The sequence below is a fragment of the Grampus griseus genome (assembly GCF_964374135.1).
Source record: "Grampus griseus genome assembly, chromosome: 6".
Lineage (NCBI taxonomy): Eukaryota > Metazoa > Chordata > Mammalia > Artiodactyla > Delphinidae > Grampus > Grampus griseus.
In genome coordinates this window covers 8473999-8487764 of record NC_139000.1, presented here as the reverse complement: position 1 = coordinate 8487764, position 13766 = coordinate 8473999, and the positions used below count along the sequence as shown (strand labels likewise).

Here is a 13766-nt window from a genome sequence, read left to right as displayed (position 1 = left end):
GGGGCATCGCCCTTACCAGGAGGGAGGGGTAAGACATTGTCAGGCCCCAGGAGAGACCCCACTCAGGGGAAGGGCTGCCCGGTCAAGTTTGTGGGTTTGGGGGCCCGATGGAGCGGGCAGCTCTGCTCCGGGAGAGGCCTTGGGGCGAGGTGAGGAGGGAGCAGGCCGGCTAAGGCAGAAAGCCAAGAGGAGACTCAGCCCCAGGCACCCCCCAGAGCCCCAGCAGCCCACGTTTTCCCAAAGTTTTTTTCTGGCCCCTCTGGGCCATGACCCGAGGCCACGAGGTCCAAGTGGCAGCATCGGATTTGGAGGGCAGAACCCTCGGCGCGCCACAGCCAGCCACCCATCAGCCAGTGGACGCCCCTCCTGAGCTCGCCTCTCATGCCTCCAGGGACAGGGAGCTCACTGCCTCACGTCCACTGACCCTGCTGCTGGACAGGCCTGACAGTTGGGGTCGCAGAACAGTCTGCTCCCTGCTCCCCATAACGGCCCTCAAGAAATGCTGTAACCAGCCTCTCTGTCCCCAGAGTCTGACAGTTCTGATGAGGGTCCTCTTCCTGCCCTGCTCTTCTGGAAGCCTCAGCAGCCCCGGCCTCAGATGACACACTGCCTCCTCGGGGCCCTTGCAGCTGGGTCAGTTCTGCACTGCTGACCCTAGGTAGAGGTGTCGGTGACCTGGAGTGGGGATCCATTCTCAGGATGTAGGCAGCCGGGCTTGCCAAGGAAGTGCAGGTGGTTCCTGGGACAGTCCTCAAAGGGGAGGCTGTGGCCTTTAGAGTGGGACCTATCAGGAAGCTGGGGCAGGAGGGGGCTGGGTTTGCCCATGAGAACAGCCTTGGCCTGGAGGCGGGCTTGGCTCCCCAGGGACCAGCCAGCGAGGGCCCAGGGGCCCTCATCTCAAGGAATTGAGGTGTGGAGCCTTGAGATGAATGTGGGGGGTTGATGTCTGGACTCAGGGTTGGACTGTGTGTGTTTCTTACAGTTTTTTGTTTTTTCCCTTGTTTTTTTGTTTAATAAAGACCTGGACTTGAGGCATGTAATCTTGGACAGCTCGTTTCATCTCTCCTACCTGGTTTCCTCTCATAGCTTCCCATAGCACTGCATTGTCAGTACACAGTAGAGACTGCACCCACTCAGAGCCTGACTCCGCCAAGTCCCAGACAAAGCACTTCAGGCACATTCTCACCTTCTCACCACCCCACTACATAGGTATGTCCTTATTTCCAGATGTGGAGACGGGCCCAGAGAGGGCACAGGCATGTAGGAGGTGGGGCAGCATTGTTAGCCAGGGTGTAACATGGGGACATGTCGCCGTGACACCCAGTGCCTCAGGCAGGGAGTGATGCAGCGCACAGCCCAGTACAATGTCCAGCTTGGCCCAGAGTGGCCCTCAGATATGTAATTTGTGCACCTCTTTACCTTCCCCTTTTTGTAAATGCCATGCTGACCCAGCCTTGCGAAGGGGATCTGTGGGCAGAGGGCAAAGGAGCGGGCCTTCAGGGGATGGGAGCAGGGTTGGGCAGCTGGGCCCTGGGATCTTCCTGTTCTTAGGCCTGGGAGTCAGAGTCTCGGCTTTGACTGACCTCTTTCCCCTGCCCTGCACCTGGGTGTGACTCCCCCGGTCCTACCTGTGTAGACATCATGGTCTCTGTCCAGGGTGGTGAACTGCTTGCCATTGTGCCAGGTAAAGGAGTCACCGGCGTTGCCATGGTAGCGCCCCAACCGCAGCTTATAATACTCGCTCTCAGGCTCCAGGCGGAAGCTGGCATATTCTGCAAAGACCTTGCGGCCAGACCAGTCTTCCATGGTCACCAGCAATTTATAGTTGCCTTGGTTCGTCAGCCAGTAAATGTTCTCCAGGCCCAGCCAGTACTCGCCGTCGATGTTCCCAAACCCTTGCTGGGGAAAACGTGGGCAAGCATTACTGAGGAATATGCAGTGCGCTCAGCCAGCAGGGCCCGGCTGTCAGCTGCTCAGCGCCAGACAGAGAGGCCTGGAAACAGGCAGAGCAGAAGGCAGGCCTGCATTTAATCCCCCACTCCCCCAACCTGGCTGTCACTTGATGAGTCACTTTGCCTGTCTGAGCCTCAGTCATGCAACACTCAAGACTATTTAGAGAGTGCCTGTTTCATGCTAGTCATCGTGTGAACGTGGGAGACGCTATGTTACCTTCCCTGCAGGGTTGCTATAAGGACACACGTAATATGGTAAATTAAGAGCCTAGCACACAGTAGGCATGCAACATGAGTTCCTTGGACAATTCCCTTACCTTCTCTGAGCTTCTGTTCCCTTCTCTGGGAAGGGGCTGTGTGTGAGGGTCCCATGTAAACTAATGCACAGGTGTGAGCTGTGACAAAGGCATGCCACATCCACCTGAGCACCCTCCGAGGTCTAGAATCCAGGGGATTTGTTATAGTTTTTCCAAGTATTTTTGGGTGTCATCAGCCGAGTGGTGGCCACTTGAAGTCTTGAAAAATAGGTGGATTCATTAATGATAATAATAGCTAGTATTTAGTTAGTACTTACGGTATATTGGCACTGTCGGCAGAACTTTCCGTAGGTCATTTTATTAACCCTCATGCCAACTCTGTGAACTAGATACTATCAGTATCCTCCCTAGAGTGGGTGGACTGAGGCCTGGGGAGGCCCAGGGTCCCAGAGTGCGTGAGGGTGAGGTGGGTTGGAGGGCAAGCAGGACAGGACCGGGGCATGGCAAAGCCACGTGTGGGTGTCGTGGTCCAGGGAGTTTGTCGGCTCTGCAGGTGTCAGAGGCCTAGGCTGTATTCACTGCTCTCCCCCTTCCTGACTGTGCCACCTTTTCATCTGCAAACTGGGTCCAGACCATTGTCTTCCTCCTGGGGTCGATGTGAGAGCAAAGGAGGTAATGAACGGAAGCACCCAGCGCTGCGCCTGGCGTGTGGCAGGTGTCAGTGAACTCAGCTGCCCTCGCGTCCTCGGTACCACTTCTTTGTTCAGAAGAGCGAGATGGGTGTTGGGTGGAGCCCTTGCAGCCTTTCCTTCTACAAGGAAGAGCATTCAACTTCCCAGGAATTGGGAGCCCAGAGGATGAGCCCTGGAATTAGGACCCAAGTATTCCCACAGTTCCCCAAAACGGGCTATGTGGGAGATTTTCCCGGGGCTTGGGAGCCTTAGGACTTGCCCCTTCTGGGCTTTGAGGACAGGTCTTCCCCTTGAGAGCCCCAGCTGGGACCAAGGTGCTCCCCACACCTGGCTGGGGTGAGGGGCTACTGCACCCCAGCATTTCGAAAGTCCCACCCCATTCGTGGGGCTTTTGTGGTCTGAACCCCTGTCTCTGTCTTGCCACAGTTGCTAGTGGGGCAGCGAAGGAGCGGCTGGTCCCCCCCACCCTGGGGTTTGCAGAAACGGCCCTGTCAGTGTCCTCCTCCCTTGGGCCACACAGGCCCTGACAGGCAGCAGGCACCTCCTTCCGAGGGCCCTGGCCCTCAGGTGGGCAGTCCTCACCTTGTACGTCTCCCAGTTTCGGAAGAAGTTGACCGAGCCGTCCAGGCGCCTCTGGATGACGGTCCAGCCCCCGGGGTCATGCCTCTGGTCGCACCACACCTGCATGAGGCGGTTGGTGTTCTCTGGCTTCACCAGGTAGATGGAGCTGGTGTCATGACCATCCTCCAGGGCCTGCAGGCAGTCTCTCCACGGGCCTGGGGACACAGGTGTGCGGCCGTCACAGACCTCCCTGCTGCCTGGCCGCCGAGCCACGTCCTCCCCTCCCCTCACCCCTGGCTGCGACCCGCGCGGCACGGCCTCGGGCAGGACTCCAGCTGGAAGCCACAGACCTGCAGGGTGAGGGGCCTGATTTGGGTAGCCCAGGGCTAGGGGCCTGGGCGCACTTTCACCCCTGACTCCCCTGTGGTGTGATTTGGCCGAGCTTCCTTACCTCTCCAAGCCCTCGGTTTCCCCGGTTTGTAGAAGGGAGATCATGTTTACCTCGTTGGGGCTGTAAGGATTGCTTGGATCATTTGTGTGCAGTTCCTGGAGTGATTTTTTCTTTTAAGTTGGTTATACTGGCAAAAAGAGATGTGAGCCTGCTGAGAGACAGCAGCGTCCGTCAGCACCGAGCGGGCTCTGCCCGGTCAGTGAGCCGGGCTCGCTGCCCCTCCCAGCACGGCTGACTCCACGCCCGCGACGGTGCTTGGTGACAGTCGTTGCAGTTTTTAGTAAGTGAACTTCCATGGGGGTCACAGGGGCCCAAACAATGCCCAGAATCTGTAGCCAGAGGTTTCGGGATATTTCTGGGATTCAGATGCTGGCCTCCAAACACCTTTAGGGGGGACCAAGTTTCTGTTCAGCTCGATCTGTATTTTCCAAAGGAGGCTCACCGAGGGCCAGGTGCTCAGAGCCCATGTTTTGAGGTCCATGCGCTCAAAGGATGGTGTCTAGGGCACCTTCCAATCCATGGCTCTCTTTTGAAACTGAGACGAGAGGGGTTCTGTGATCTGTGACTTCCCCGAGCTTGGGCAGCCCAGTCAGAAGGGATGGGTGTCACTACCGTAGGTCTCTCAACACCCCTCCCCCACTTCCCCTGGTGGTTTCCTGTGTTTGGACATTGGTCACATCAGCAAGAGGGTACAAACCTGAGTCACCAAGGGCCAAATAAGCTGGCTTCTTCCTTATTGATCTGAGAAAACTTCCGACGTTTTCCAAGACCTAGCCATTGAACTGTGTATTTTACAGTAAATAAAATCACCACACATAGCTTCTCTTCAAAACAATCCTAAACTGAGAATGGTTAAGACCAAACGTCCTAAGAAAATTCCATCTTATTCTATTAATGTGTATGTTTATTCAACAACTGTTTATTGAGTTCCAGCCCCAGCAAGTCCTGTGCCGGGCTGTGGAAGCCTAGGGCAGGCGGGGGCTGCTCCCATGTCCAGCGAGTGGGGAGCTGACCTCACCAGCTTTCTCTCAGCCTGAGTTCCTGTAGAATCCTGTCCTTCCTGTGCGTGGGGGAGGGCGGAAAGGGCAGGCATCAGGGACGGGTGCATTTAGCTTTTCCTGTGTAGGTCAGACTTCTCACATTCCTCCCTAGCTGTGTTTGGGCTGGATTAGTCCACACCTGATGGTTAAACAGGACAAGTTTGGGTTTGGTCTTTGTTGGACACCTCAAGCGGGCTTTTCCTGAGGCCTCACAGATGGGCGTGAGCATCCCCACCTGGAACCTGACGGCAGGGCGGGGGCTGTCTTGCTCACCCCTCTGTCCCCAGCGCTCAACAGCACCGAGAAGAAAGGTGGGCGTGGGTGCCCACCGCTGACAGCTATCTGGGGCTGGGTCCAGACTTCATCCTCCAGCCATTTACCTGCTGGCCAGCCCTCCTTCCCCCAAGGGATGGCCAGGGCCCCAAGCACCCGCCTGGTAGCAGATGTGGCACAAGCAGCTGCTTCCTTCTTTGCCTTGTGCCTCTTCCGTCCTGGGAAGGGGAGGCCAGACCTCCAGAACGAACATTCATGAAGGAGAGAAAGATTTTGGTTGTGTTCAGCCCGTGGCCCCGGGGACCAAAGCAGAGAATGGGAGTCTGTCTCCGGCAGCTGGAGCAGAGCACAGAGCGGGCGTGGGAGGCCTCCCAGCTCGATACCAAGTCAGAAGCACAGGAGAGGCCATTCGATGCGGAAGCTGGTGACAGAAGGTCCGGCAGAAGCCTGCAGAATAACACCCAACTGAAAACGAGCAGCCAGGCCTCTTCCTGCAGAGCCGCCATGGGGCTCCATGGATTCTCAGGCTGAAAGGCCGGCTTTGAAGGCGGCGCCACATGGGGAGAAGCTTCGAGGACGCCAGGAGGGTAGCCGGTCAGCTTCGCGGCTCCCATCCTACGCTACCTGTGTGGGTTCCCTGAGTGGTTCCAGCTTTACCTTTGACATTTCTACAAAGGGCTGTTTTTAAAAGGCAAATATTTTTAAATGTTTTGGAGCCAACCAATCCCTTTAAGAGTTTGGGGGAAGAAGCTCCAGACCCTCTAACTAGAAAGATGCACAGACACACAATTTTGCTTATAATCAGAAGGTAAATGGACTTCCAAACCCCCGATTATGAAACCCTGCCTCTGAGAGAGGCTTGACTGGAACGGTAGTAACAATAAAATACTTCTACTAGCCAACACGTGTTGGGCGTTTACTACGTGCCCCATCCATGCATTTATACCCGAGATCTTCCTGACACACCAGCCAGGTAGCTAGTAGTCTCCCCACTCTACAGATGAGGAAACTGGAGCGTGGGGACGTTGGGTGACACTCCCTCCCGGTAGGGGCAGGTATGGTATCTGAACCCAGTGGTCGTCCAGAGCCCACGCTCGAAAGCCCTCATCCTTTTCCTCAACCGGAGTGGACTCCAGGGTAGGGGTCCAGGCTGTCTTCTCTCTGTGTCCCTACAACTAGTCTTAATCATTGCCGGTCAGCCAGGTTAAGAAAAATAAGAATGTATACTTCTTCTCTGTCAAGGTGTTATGCCTTTTTAAATTTTTGATTTGTTTTTCTTCTATGCTTACCTTTTGGTGTCCTTTGCGCATTTTACAACGATTTCGACTATTTTACAACTATTTTAGTGTTTCTTACGATGGAGAATCTTTCCTTTCCTTTTTTTAAAAGGCAAATCTAGCAGTTCTTTCCTTGAAGGCTTTTTAGGTATGACATGCTTTCTAGAATCATGGAGTAAGTGCAAAATAGTGTAGACATGTTTAGTATTTTCTGCTGTTACTAAAAAATAATCTCCATACATCTACGTCCTTCACTTCACATGACACTGAGGACTTTCCATCAAGGATGTTTCCAGACAGTTATCTCTCAGATGCCCCTGCAGAGCTCTAGAAGATCTCCAGCATTCAAACGTGTTCCCTTTTCTTATTAAAGGCACTAGTGGCAAAGGTCAGAAAATTAAATGATGGATGAAAATTAGTCAGAAAAATACTTGGTGTTGAAAAGTTGGCAGCAGTAAAATGATAAAGCAGCAGAAAACGGCAGCAGTAAGATTATCACGCGGCTCCATTAAAACGGCCGAGTCAGAACATCCTCCTCGGATGAGAAATCTACACCTGTTACGTATACACAGTGTCATAGTTGCGGGGTCAGCCGAGGTGTCAGACACTGACTCAGGAATCTGTGCAAGAAGCGTTTGTGTGCTGGGGACAGGACCCCAAACTTGGAGTCAGGAGCCCTTAGCTCAAAGCTTGGTGGCCGCATCTCCTCACAGTGACTTTGGGCAGGCCCTTACTAAGCCTCCATCTCTTCTGTAAACAGACGGAAAGAACCCTACCTGTTCTGAGGGTCTCCCGAACACAGCACCCCTCACGAGGCCGACCAGGGCAGGTGCCAGAGAGGGTTCTTTTTTTCTTTCCTTTGATAGATGAAAGCTGGTAGTTTTGAAGCTGTCCACTCCCCGCCATCCCCTAGCCCCAAACAAGCGACTGTATTTGCTTTCGGATTTCCAAGACTAAGTATAAGATTATTTACTGATGGATGTTTTCCATAAAGGCATATTGTGAAAGTCAGAACTTCAGTAGAGAGGGCCACAAAGACTAATGGGAATGAAGAATGGAAACCTTTTTTTTGGTCAGTGAAGCTGCATCTTCAGTGGAGCAGCGCGGAGTACCCGGCAGTGTTTCACTTGGCGCTCCTTCTGATAGGGTAGCCCTGCCCGGAGCACCAGGCCAGCACTAACTCAGCGGCACAAGGCTCTGAGTGCAGGGAGCGCCCCGACCTCATCTCTGCGAAGAGTATATTTACACTGTTGGCGGAGCTGCAGCCAGAACGTTCCACGTGAAGGAAAGCGCGGCTGCCATGGCCGTGCCGAGTCTGTGTGGTTCCCTAGAGGAGCAGCACAGGGTATGGAAGGCACACAGGCCCTGCAGTCAGGAGGCCTTGGGGAGAAGGGACGTCGGCAGTGGGAACACAGAGTTTACAGATCTTGGGCCCCCAGACCCCAATGTCTGGTGAGCGTTGGAGGCGATCGGGTTTGGGGGCCTAAGTCCCATCCCTGCTCCCTTCCTCCTCACTGGGTTTCCTGACAGAGGAATCTGGCACACAGGGTCCCTCACCTCCTGGGAAGCCAGAAGCCACTTACTGCTGGCTGCTCTGGGGCTCAATACCCTCAGCGTAGGGCCTGCTGGTAAAGCCGAGTTGGAGCCCGCAGCCAGCCCAGACCTACGGGTAACTTCCTAGTTCCGGTGTCCTCCCTGTGGGTCTGAGGCAGACCACCTTCAGCCTGATGCCCACCCAAGCCCCAGTGGAGAAACGGGCTCACCAACTGCATCAATTTTCAGTGCAGTCACCCCTCCATTAGGGAAGTGCGGCCCCATGAATATCTGACCAGGCCTATTGGCCGCGGCCAGGAGCTGAGAAGTGGGTAGACATCGGGCCTGTGTGGGCCAGAGTGATGCCTCTTCTCCCTGCTGCGCCTGAGCCATGAGGAGAGGGGCAGAGTCCTTCCCGGCCGTCAGCTGGGCTAGGCCACACAGCCGGCCAGCAGCCTGACAGGCCTCTCTACCCCCTAAGCCCACGTCTCCAGACTTGACCACCTGAGGCCACACAGAGGACCCTGTGGCCTGCGGGAGAGGTTCTGGGGTGTTTTAGTCCATATGTGGGCACTGCAGAGAGGCTTCTGTGATGTCACCAGGAAGCACTGCTCTTATATGAGAGCCGTGTGCTGCTTCCTATTATTCTCATGGATGGTCTGCCTCTAACAAGTCTTTTGGCCACTCCCTGAACCAGTTTTCTAACAGGAGAAATGACTAGTTGGGTTGAAATTGGATTTTCTGACCCAAATGAATAATCTGAGCACCAGGGCACATGTCAACTGCTTAGGTGTGAGTCCTGCTTAGGCGTGAGTCCCACCCCGGCCAGCATGAGGACCTGCCAGGCGTCCCGGGTGAGGCAGGACAGCCGAAACCCAGTGCAGGGGGCAAGGAGCAATCACGTGTGCTGCTCGAGTCTCATGTATCCAGACAGCTGGGGAAATCATATTTTGGTTGTGAACATATATATTCTATGTCACTCACCACTTTTCAGTGAACCAGAGCACAAAACAATAACCTAACACAGGAACAGACGGTACATTCCCAAAGCCATCTCAGTCAAGTTCCTGCAGCGCCCCAGCGGTGACGTTCTAAGTATCGTTTCTGGTCCTTCTGGGGAGAGTCCAGACGCTCATGCCTGCTGTTCAGGCCCTTTAAGTCCTTGGACACCGAGCACACTGCCTGGGGCTGACAAGCTTTTCAGGAGTTTATGAAAAGTATTTGAGGCCTAAAAAAATTTGTTAGCTAAAAAATATGAAAAGAAAACTGCAAAGTCAAAATTTGTAAGTATATAATTAAATTTCTACAAAGTGTAACATTTTGTCGAATTCATTAATTGTTCAATTTAGCCTTCTTAAAAAATGTTATGACTTTTGAAAACAATTTGTAGGTTACACTTTTCTCCCTTCACAAGAATTCCTGAACATGCCTGATGTTTGCCGAGAAGCCAGAGCTGACCGTAAATTAATTGTGCTGCACTTAGCCAAGTAATTTCAAACACAAACTTATAAAAATCCTTTCAAAAATTTTACAGTAAAAGTTATGTTAGATGTGCGAGGTGGGTGTATTTCAACGCACTTGGTACATCCTGAGGCATCCCCAAGTAAGAGCCCCTTGGGCCCATGAAGAGCTTGAAGGGGTCCTGTTTCTGCCTGTTTGACCTCAGGATAAACAGATGTTACAGTATTGCTTCCCAGAGAACACTTTCAAAAGCACTGTGCCCACTCCTAGGTTTCCACCAGTACCCTTGGGCAGGGGGACAGACAGAGACTTTAAAGCGATTTTAAAAAGAAAAGAGGTCAGACTGGGAGGGGCTCTGGGGGGGCTCCCTGGGTGCAGAGGTGAGCAGTTCCCTAGGGCTCCCTGGACTGGTGGGGTGAAGCCCTGGGCTCCCCGGTCGCAGTGATGGGACTGAGTGGAGCTGTTCTGCGGGCACATCGTGGAGGAGCTCATCAGACCCATGACTGTGCCCTGCAGATCGCGGACGGGGGGGTCATTCCTATGGTTGGCCAACCCGTTCACCCTTCCCAAGAAAGGGAATCAGCTTATGGGCTCGTTCTGAGAGAACCTGTGTTGGCTTTCATTGATCACCTCTAACTTTTCCAAATGCTCACACATCCCTCTTCATAATCTTTTCTATAATTTCACTGGGGTTTGACCACATGCCAACTGGTATGCAATTTCTAGTATGTCATCCTTTTTCTCTTTCTGAACACAGGACGTTTGCCCAGCACCAGGCCTGATCTTCATGATTTCTTGATGATAGTGGCAGTGGTTGTGAGAGCACATCTGCCTGCCCTCAGCCCTCCTGGTCCCCTCCTCCAGGAAGCCTGCCTCAACCCCAGAAGAGCTACTCAGTCCTTCTCAGGGTTCCCATAGTGCCTTACATATCTATCTTCACTGGAATATAGTAAGAGTGATGACTGCCTCGGATCCAGAGCCTTTCACATGCCAGGTGCTTTACACAATTTTATTTCAGCCTCACAAGCCCCTGGGCAGAGTGATCACACGACTGGGAAGCAGAGGACGTGGGGTTAGAACTGGCTCTGCCTCCCACACCCTGGTTCTTTCCACTGTACTGTGCTGTGGCTGTCGCATGTATTGGGATTGTGGGGGTCTGTCTCCCCACCAGGCTGTGGGCTTCTCCGGGGCAGAAACCTTCTCGGGGCAGTGACCATGGGTTGACCCTCCCAGTCTAGTGCCGAGAGTCACCTGGCGCCTCCCGTGCCTTCCTCCGTCTCCCGTCTTCCCACCACCATGAGCTGCGTTCCCTTTGTCATCTTCATTCTGTTCTTTCCAGTTTGAGAATCAATAATAATAAATCCATCTGGAAACAGGGATCCCCACAACAAAGGATAATTAGCATCCAGACCAAACCTTGCGAAAGGAAACCTGTTACCCGGGGAAGCCTGGACAGCCTGTAGCAGAAAGCCTGCACGTTATGCCCGGGGTGGAGGCCCAGATGGTTGGATTTTCTGTTCTTTTCGATGGCACTCTAACACACCACCTAAGATATCTCAACATTTGGAAATTTCAACATTTGGAAATTTTTAAAAAACTGTTATATTTGTCACTTAAGCTTAAAACTTTCCTAGTGAAAATTCTCTCTGTATGTATAGTAATTTTAACTTAAATTATTTAAAAAATCCATGAAGGGAAAATCATTTATTCATTTGAAGAAATGACATAAAAGCACTCCAGGCCCTACAGCTCCACTGGCTCAGCTCGAGATGCAGGGCCAGGATCCAACACGCTCTTCGTCCAGAGTCATCTCAGGGGCAGCTGAAGTGCTGCAGAGGTGGAAGGGGCTGTCTCAGTGTTCCCGGGGCAGTCTCTGGCCTCCCTCCCTCCTTGCTGCTGACTGAGATCACTGAGAAGTGGGCTGTGTTACTTTTACAATAGTACGTGACGCACTGTGCTCGACAAACCTGGCAACCTTGTCTTAGACACTGTAGTATGATGCTCACTTAATGCTGCTTTCTTTATCATTTTTTCTGGGGGAGTATCTCAGGGTTATGATACAGTTCACGGCATCAGTTCACCACAGCAGTCCATTCGTGTGACTAGTGAGCTGGCCACAGAGGCCTGAGCTCCAGGATTTTCTAGATTACATTCATTTTGCCAAATTGTTGGGATTTCCAGGCCGCAGGATGCCAGCTCACCACTTGTAACAATAACAAGCTGGTGGTTTATCTCCCGGGGCTGTAAATAGCCTGAGCATTTAGCCGAGTGTCCTCCCTGCAAAGTGCCTGAGTAATAGAGGGAGAGCTACTGCACTCCAAAGTACCCCAGGAGGAGAGAAGAGAAAGCAAAGCTAGGAGGAAGATGACCCCACTCAAGCTCAAGGGGCTTTTGTTTATAAAGAAGCTAGCAAAGAATGTTCTTGAAATATCACTTGATTATGTAGTTTGTAATGAATTTGGAAGTCTTATTTTGGGGTCTGGGGTCAAGTCAAGCATTTATAGAGTGATTTTTACACCAGTTGCCCCCTAGCCTTTCCATGGGAATGTGTAGTATCCCAGTGGCTAAGACATCCTTGGGTTTGAGCCTTGGCTGAGCCACTTACTTGCTGTGTAATCTTGGCTAAGTTACTTAACCTCTCTGAACCTTAATATCCTGGAAGTTACAAGTCCAGGGACCAGTGTTGGCTCTGTCACTGACAGACCCTGGGACAAGAAGGCTATGCCAGGGGATCCGAGAGGCCTCTAACAAGCTCTAATATTTTATGATTTTATGGTCCCCTCTTTATCCACTGAGAAAACAAACTGAGCTGATTATGTTTTTCTCAGGAGAGAAAACAGCTAGAAATGTCTACTCCTTTTGGTTTCTAAAGATTCATTTCAGACAAGGCCTCACTGTGGCAGCTGGTGGTCACACTGCCTTTTCTTCTCTGGTCAGTCCCTAGGATGGCGCCGTGGCAGGAGGGCTGGCATGTGCACGGCGGTGCCTGGGCTGCGCTGAGGAGTAGTGTCCTGGGCCTCCCAGAGCCACCTTGAGAGCGGGCTCTAGCCGAGGCTCCATGCTGTCCTCTCCTTGGACTCTTAGAAAGTGACCCCTGCAGCCTTCCTCTTTAGCAGACCTGATTGACGTGCATGCACAGGGCACCCAGGTGGAGGAGGAGGTTGGGGACGTGTAAGCGTGAGGAAGAATGGACAGGAGGAGGGAGGGCGGCAGCCACGGGACCCCCCAGGGGAGAGGGCCACAGGCGGGGCCATTTGGCCCAGGCCTTATCACAAGCATCACCCTAATGGAAATGCCCTTAGGTCTGGCCAGACCTGAGAGAGACGGGACAAAACCCAAGCGAGACGCCAGGGAAGCCGGGAGCTGCCTGGGCCTCCGTCACTCAGGCTCTCAGAGGCCTGGGCCTGGCCTGGGGCCAGCCTGTTACTGTCTGGCTGGGAACAAGCTGGTGAGCGCAGCTTCAGATAAGGGGCATGGATCCCTCAGTCCCCTGGGGAAGGGCGTGCTGTGGGCTGAGCGGCCCGGACAATGAGGAGAAGAGTAGGTGGCTCTGAGGTTGCGGAATGAAAGATTTAGGAGCTGCCAAGGCTCGAGTGCAGAGGTGTTTAATTGCAGAAGTGTCTCTGGCTGAGTGATGTCCCCAGAGCAAAGAATCTGTTGGGCCAGAGCACAGAGGAAGGTTTTGTCTTCCAAGACCAGAACCTGCCCCCTAAGTTCTCAGAACAGGCCTGATAAGAGCTCTCTGCCGATTGGCTGAGAGTGACCATCTGCCTTTTCCTCATGTCCTGGTCCAACACCAGGAAAGGGCAGGGCCTCCCAGCCTCTCTCCAGGCTCTGCCCGCCCCTTCAGCTTCTGTAGCCAGGTGCTCAGTCTCAGGCAGGGAATGCCTCACGTGGGGAGTGCAGTGGTCAGATGAGTCACAAGGAATCAGTTACTGACAATCAGTACCAACATTTGGGAAGGCTTTGCTTAAAAAAAAAAAAACGGTAAATTATAGTGGATTCAGATTACCTCTGTAATAAAACCACTGCCATTCCCTCCATGCAGGTGTGCTTCCTTAAGTGGGAGGGAAAGGGGTTGGGTGCACGCAGGAGCCTTGGAATGCACACATTCCAGGCTGAATTATGCACGTGAAGAAGCAGGAGAGCCAAACTACTTGAGGTGCCAGGATTAGGGCCACGCCCCTGGGTCTTTGCACGGACTCATCTCCACTGGGGACCCACTAGTAACTCAATTGCCCAACTCCCAAGTCCACCCGGTAAACTCTT

The 13766-nt window shown here is 53.1% G+C and overlaps 2 protein-coding genes across 4 annotated transcripts in view; one reads left to right on the top strand and one right to left on the bottom strand.

Moving 5' to 3' along the window:
• The window catches only part of RALGPS1 (Ral GEF with PH domain and SH3 binding motif 1), a 282818-nt gene that overhangs the window by 159284 nt on the left and 109768 nt on the right, over nt 1–13766 (top strand). The gene's annotated exons all lie outside the window — the stretch shown is intronic.
• ANGPTL2 (angiopoietin like 2) overlaps nt 1–13766 on the bottom strand; it is a 32734-nt gene that overhangs the window by 2418 nt on the left and 16550 nt on the right. The window contains exons 3-4 of the mRNA XM_082656572.1: nt 3484–3677; nt 1629–1899 (exon numbers count right to left, since the gene is read on the bottom strand). Coding sequence (XP_082512698.1) covers nt 1629–1899; nt 3484–3677 — 465 coding nt within the window. The remainder of the gene's footprint in view (nt 1–1628; nt 1900–3483; nt 3678–13766) is intronic.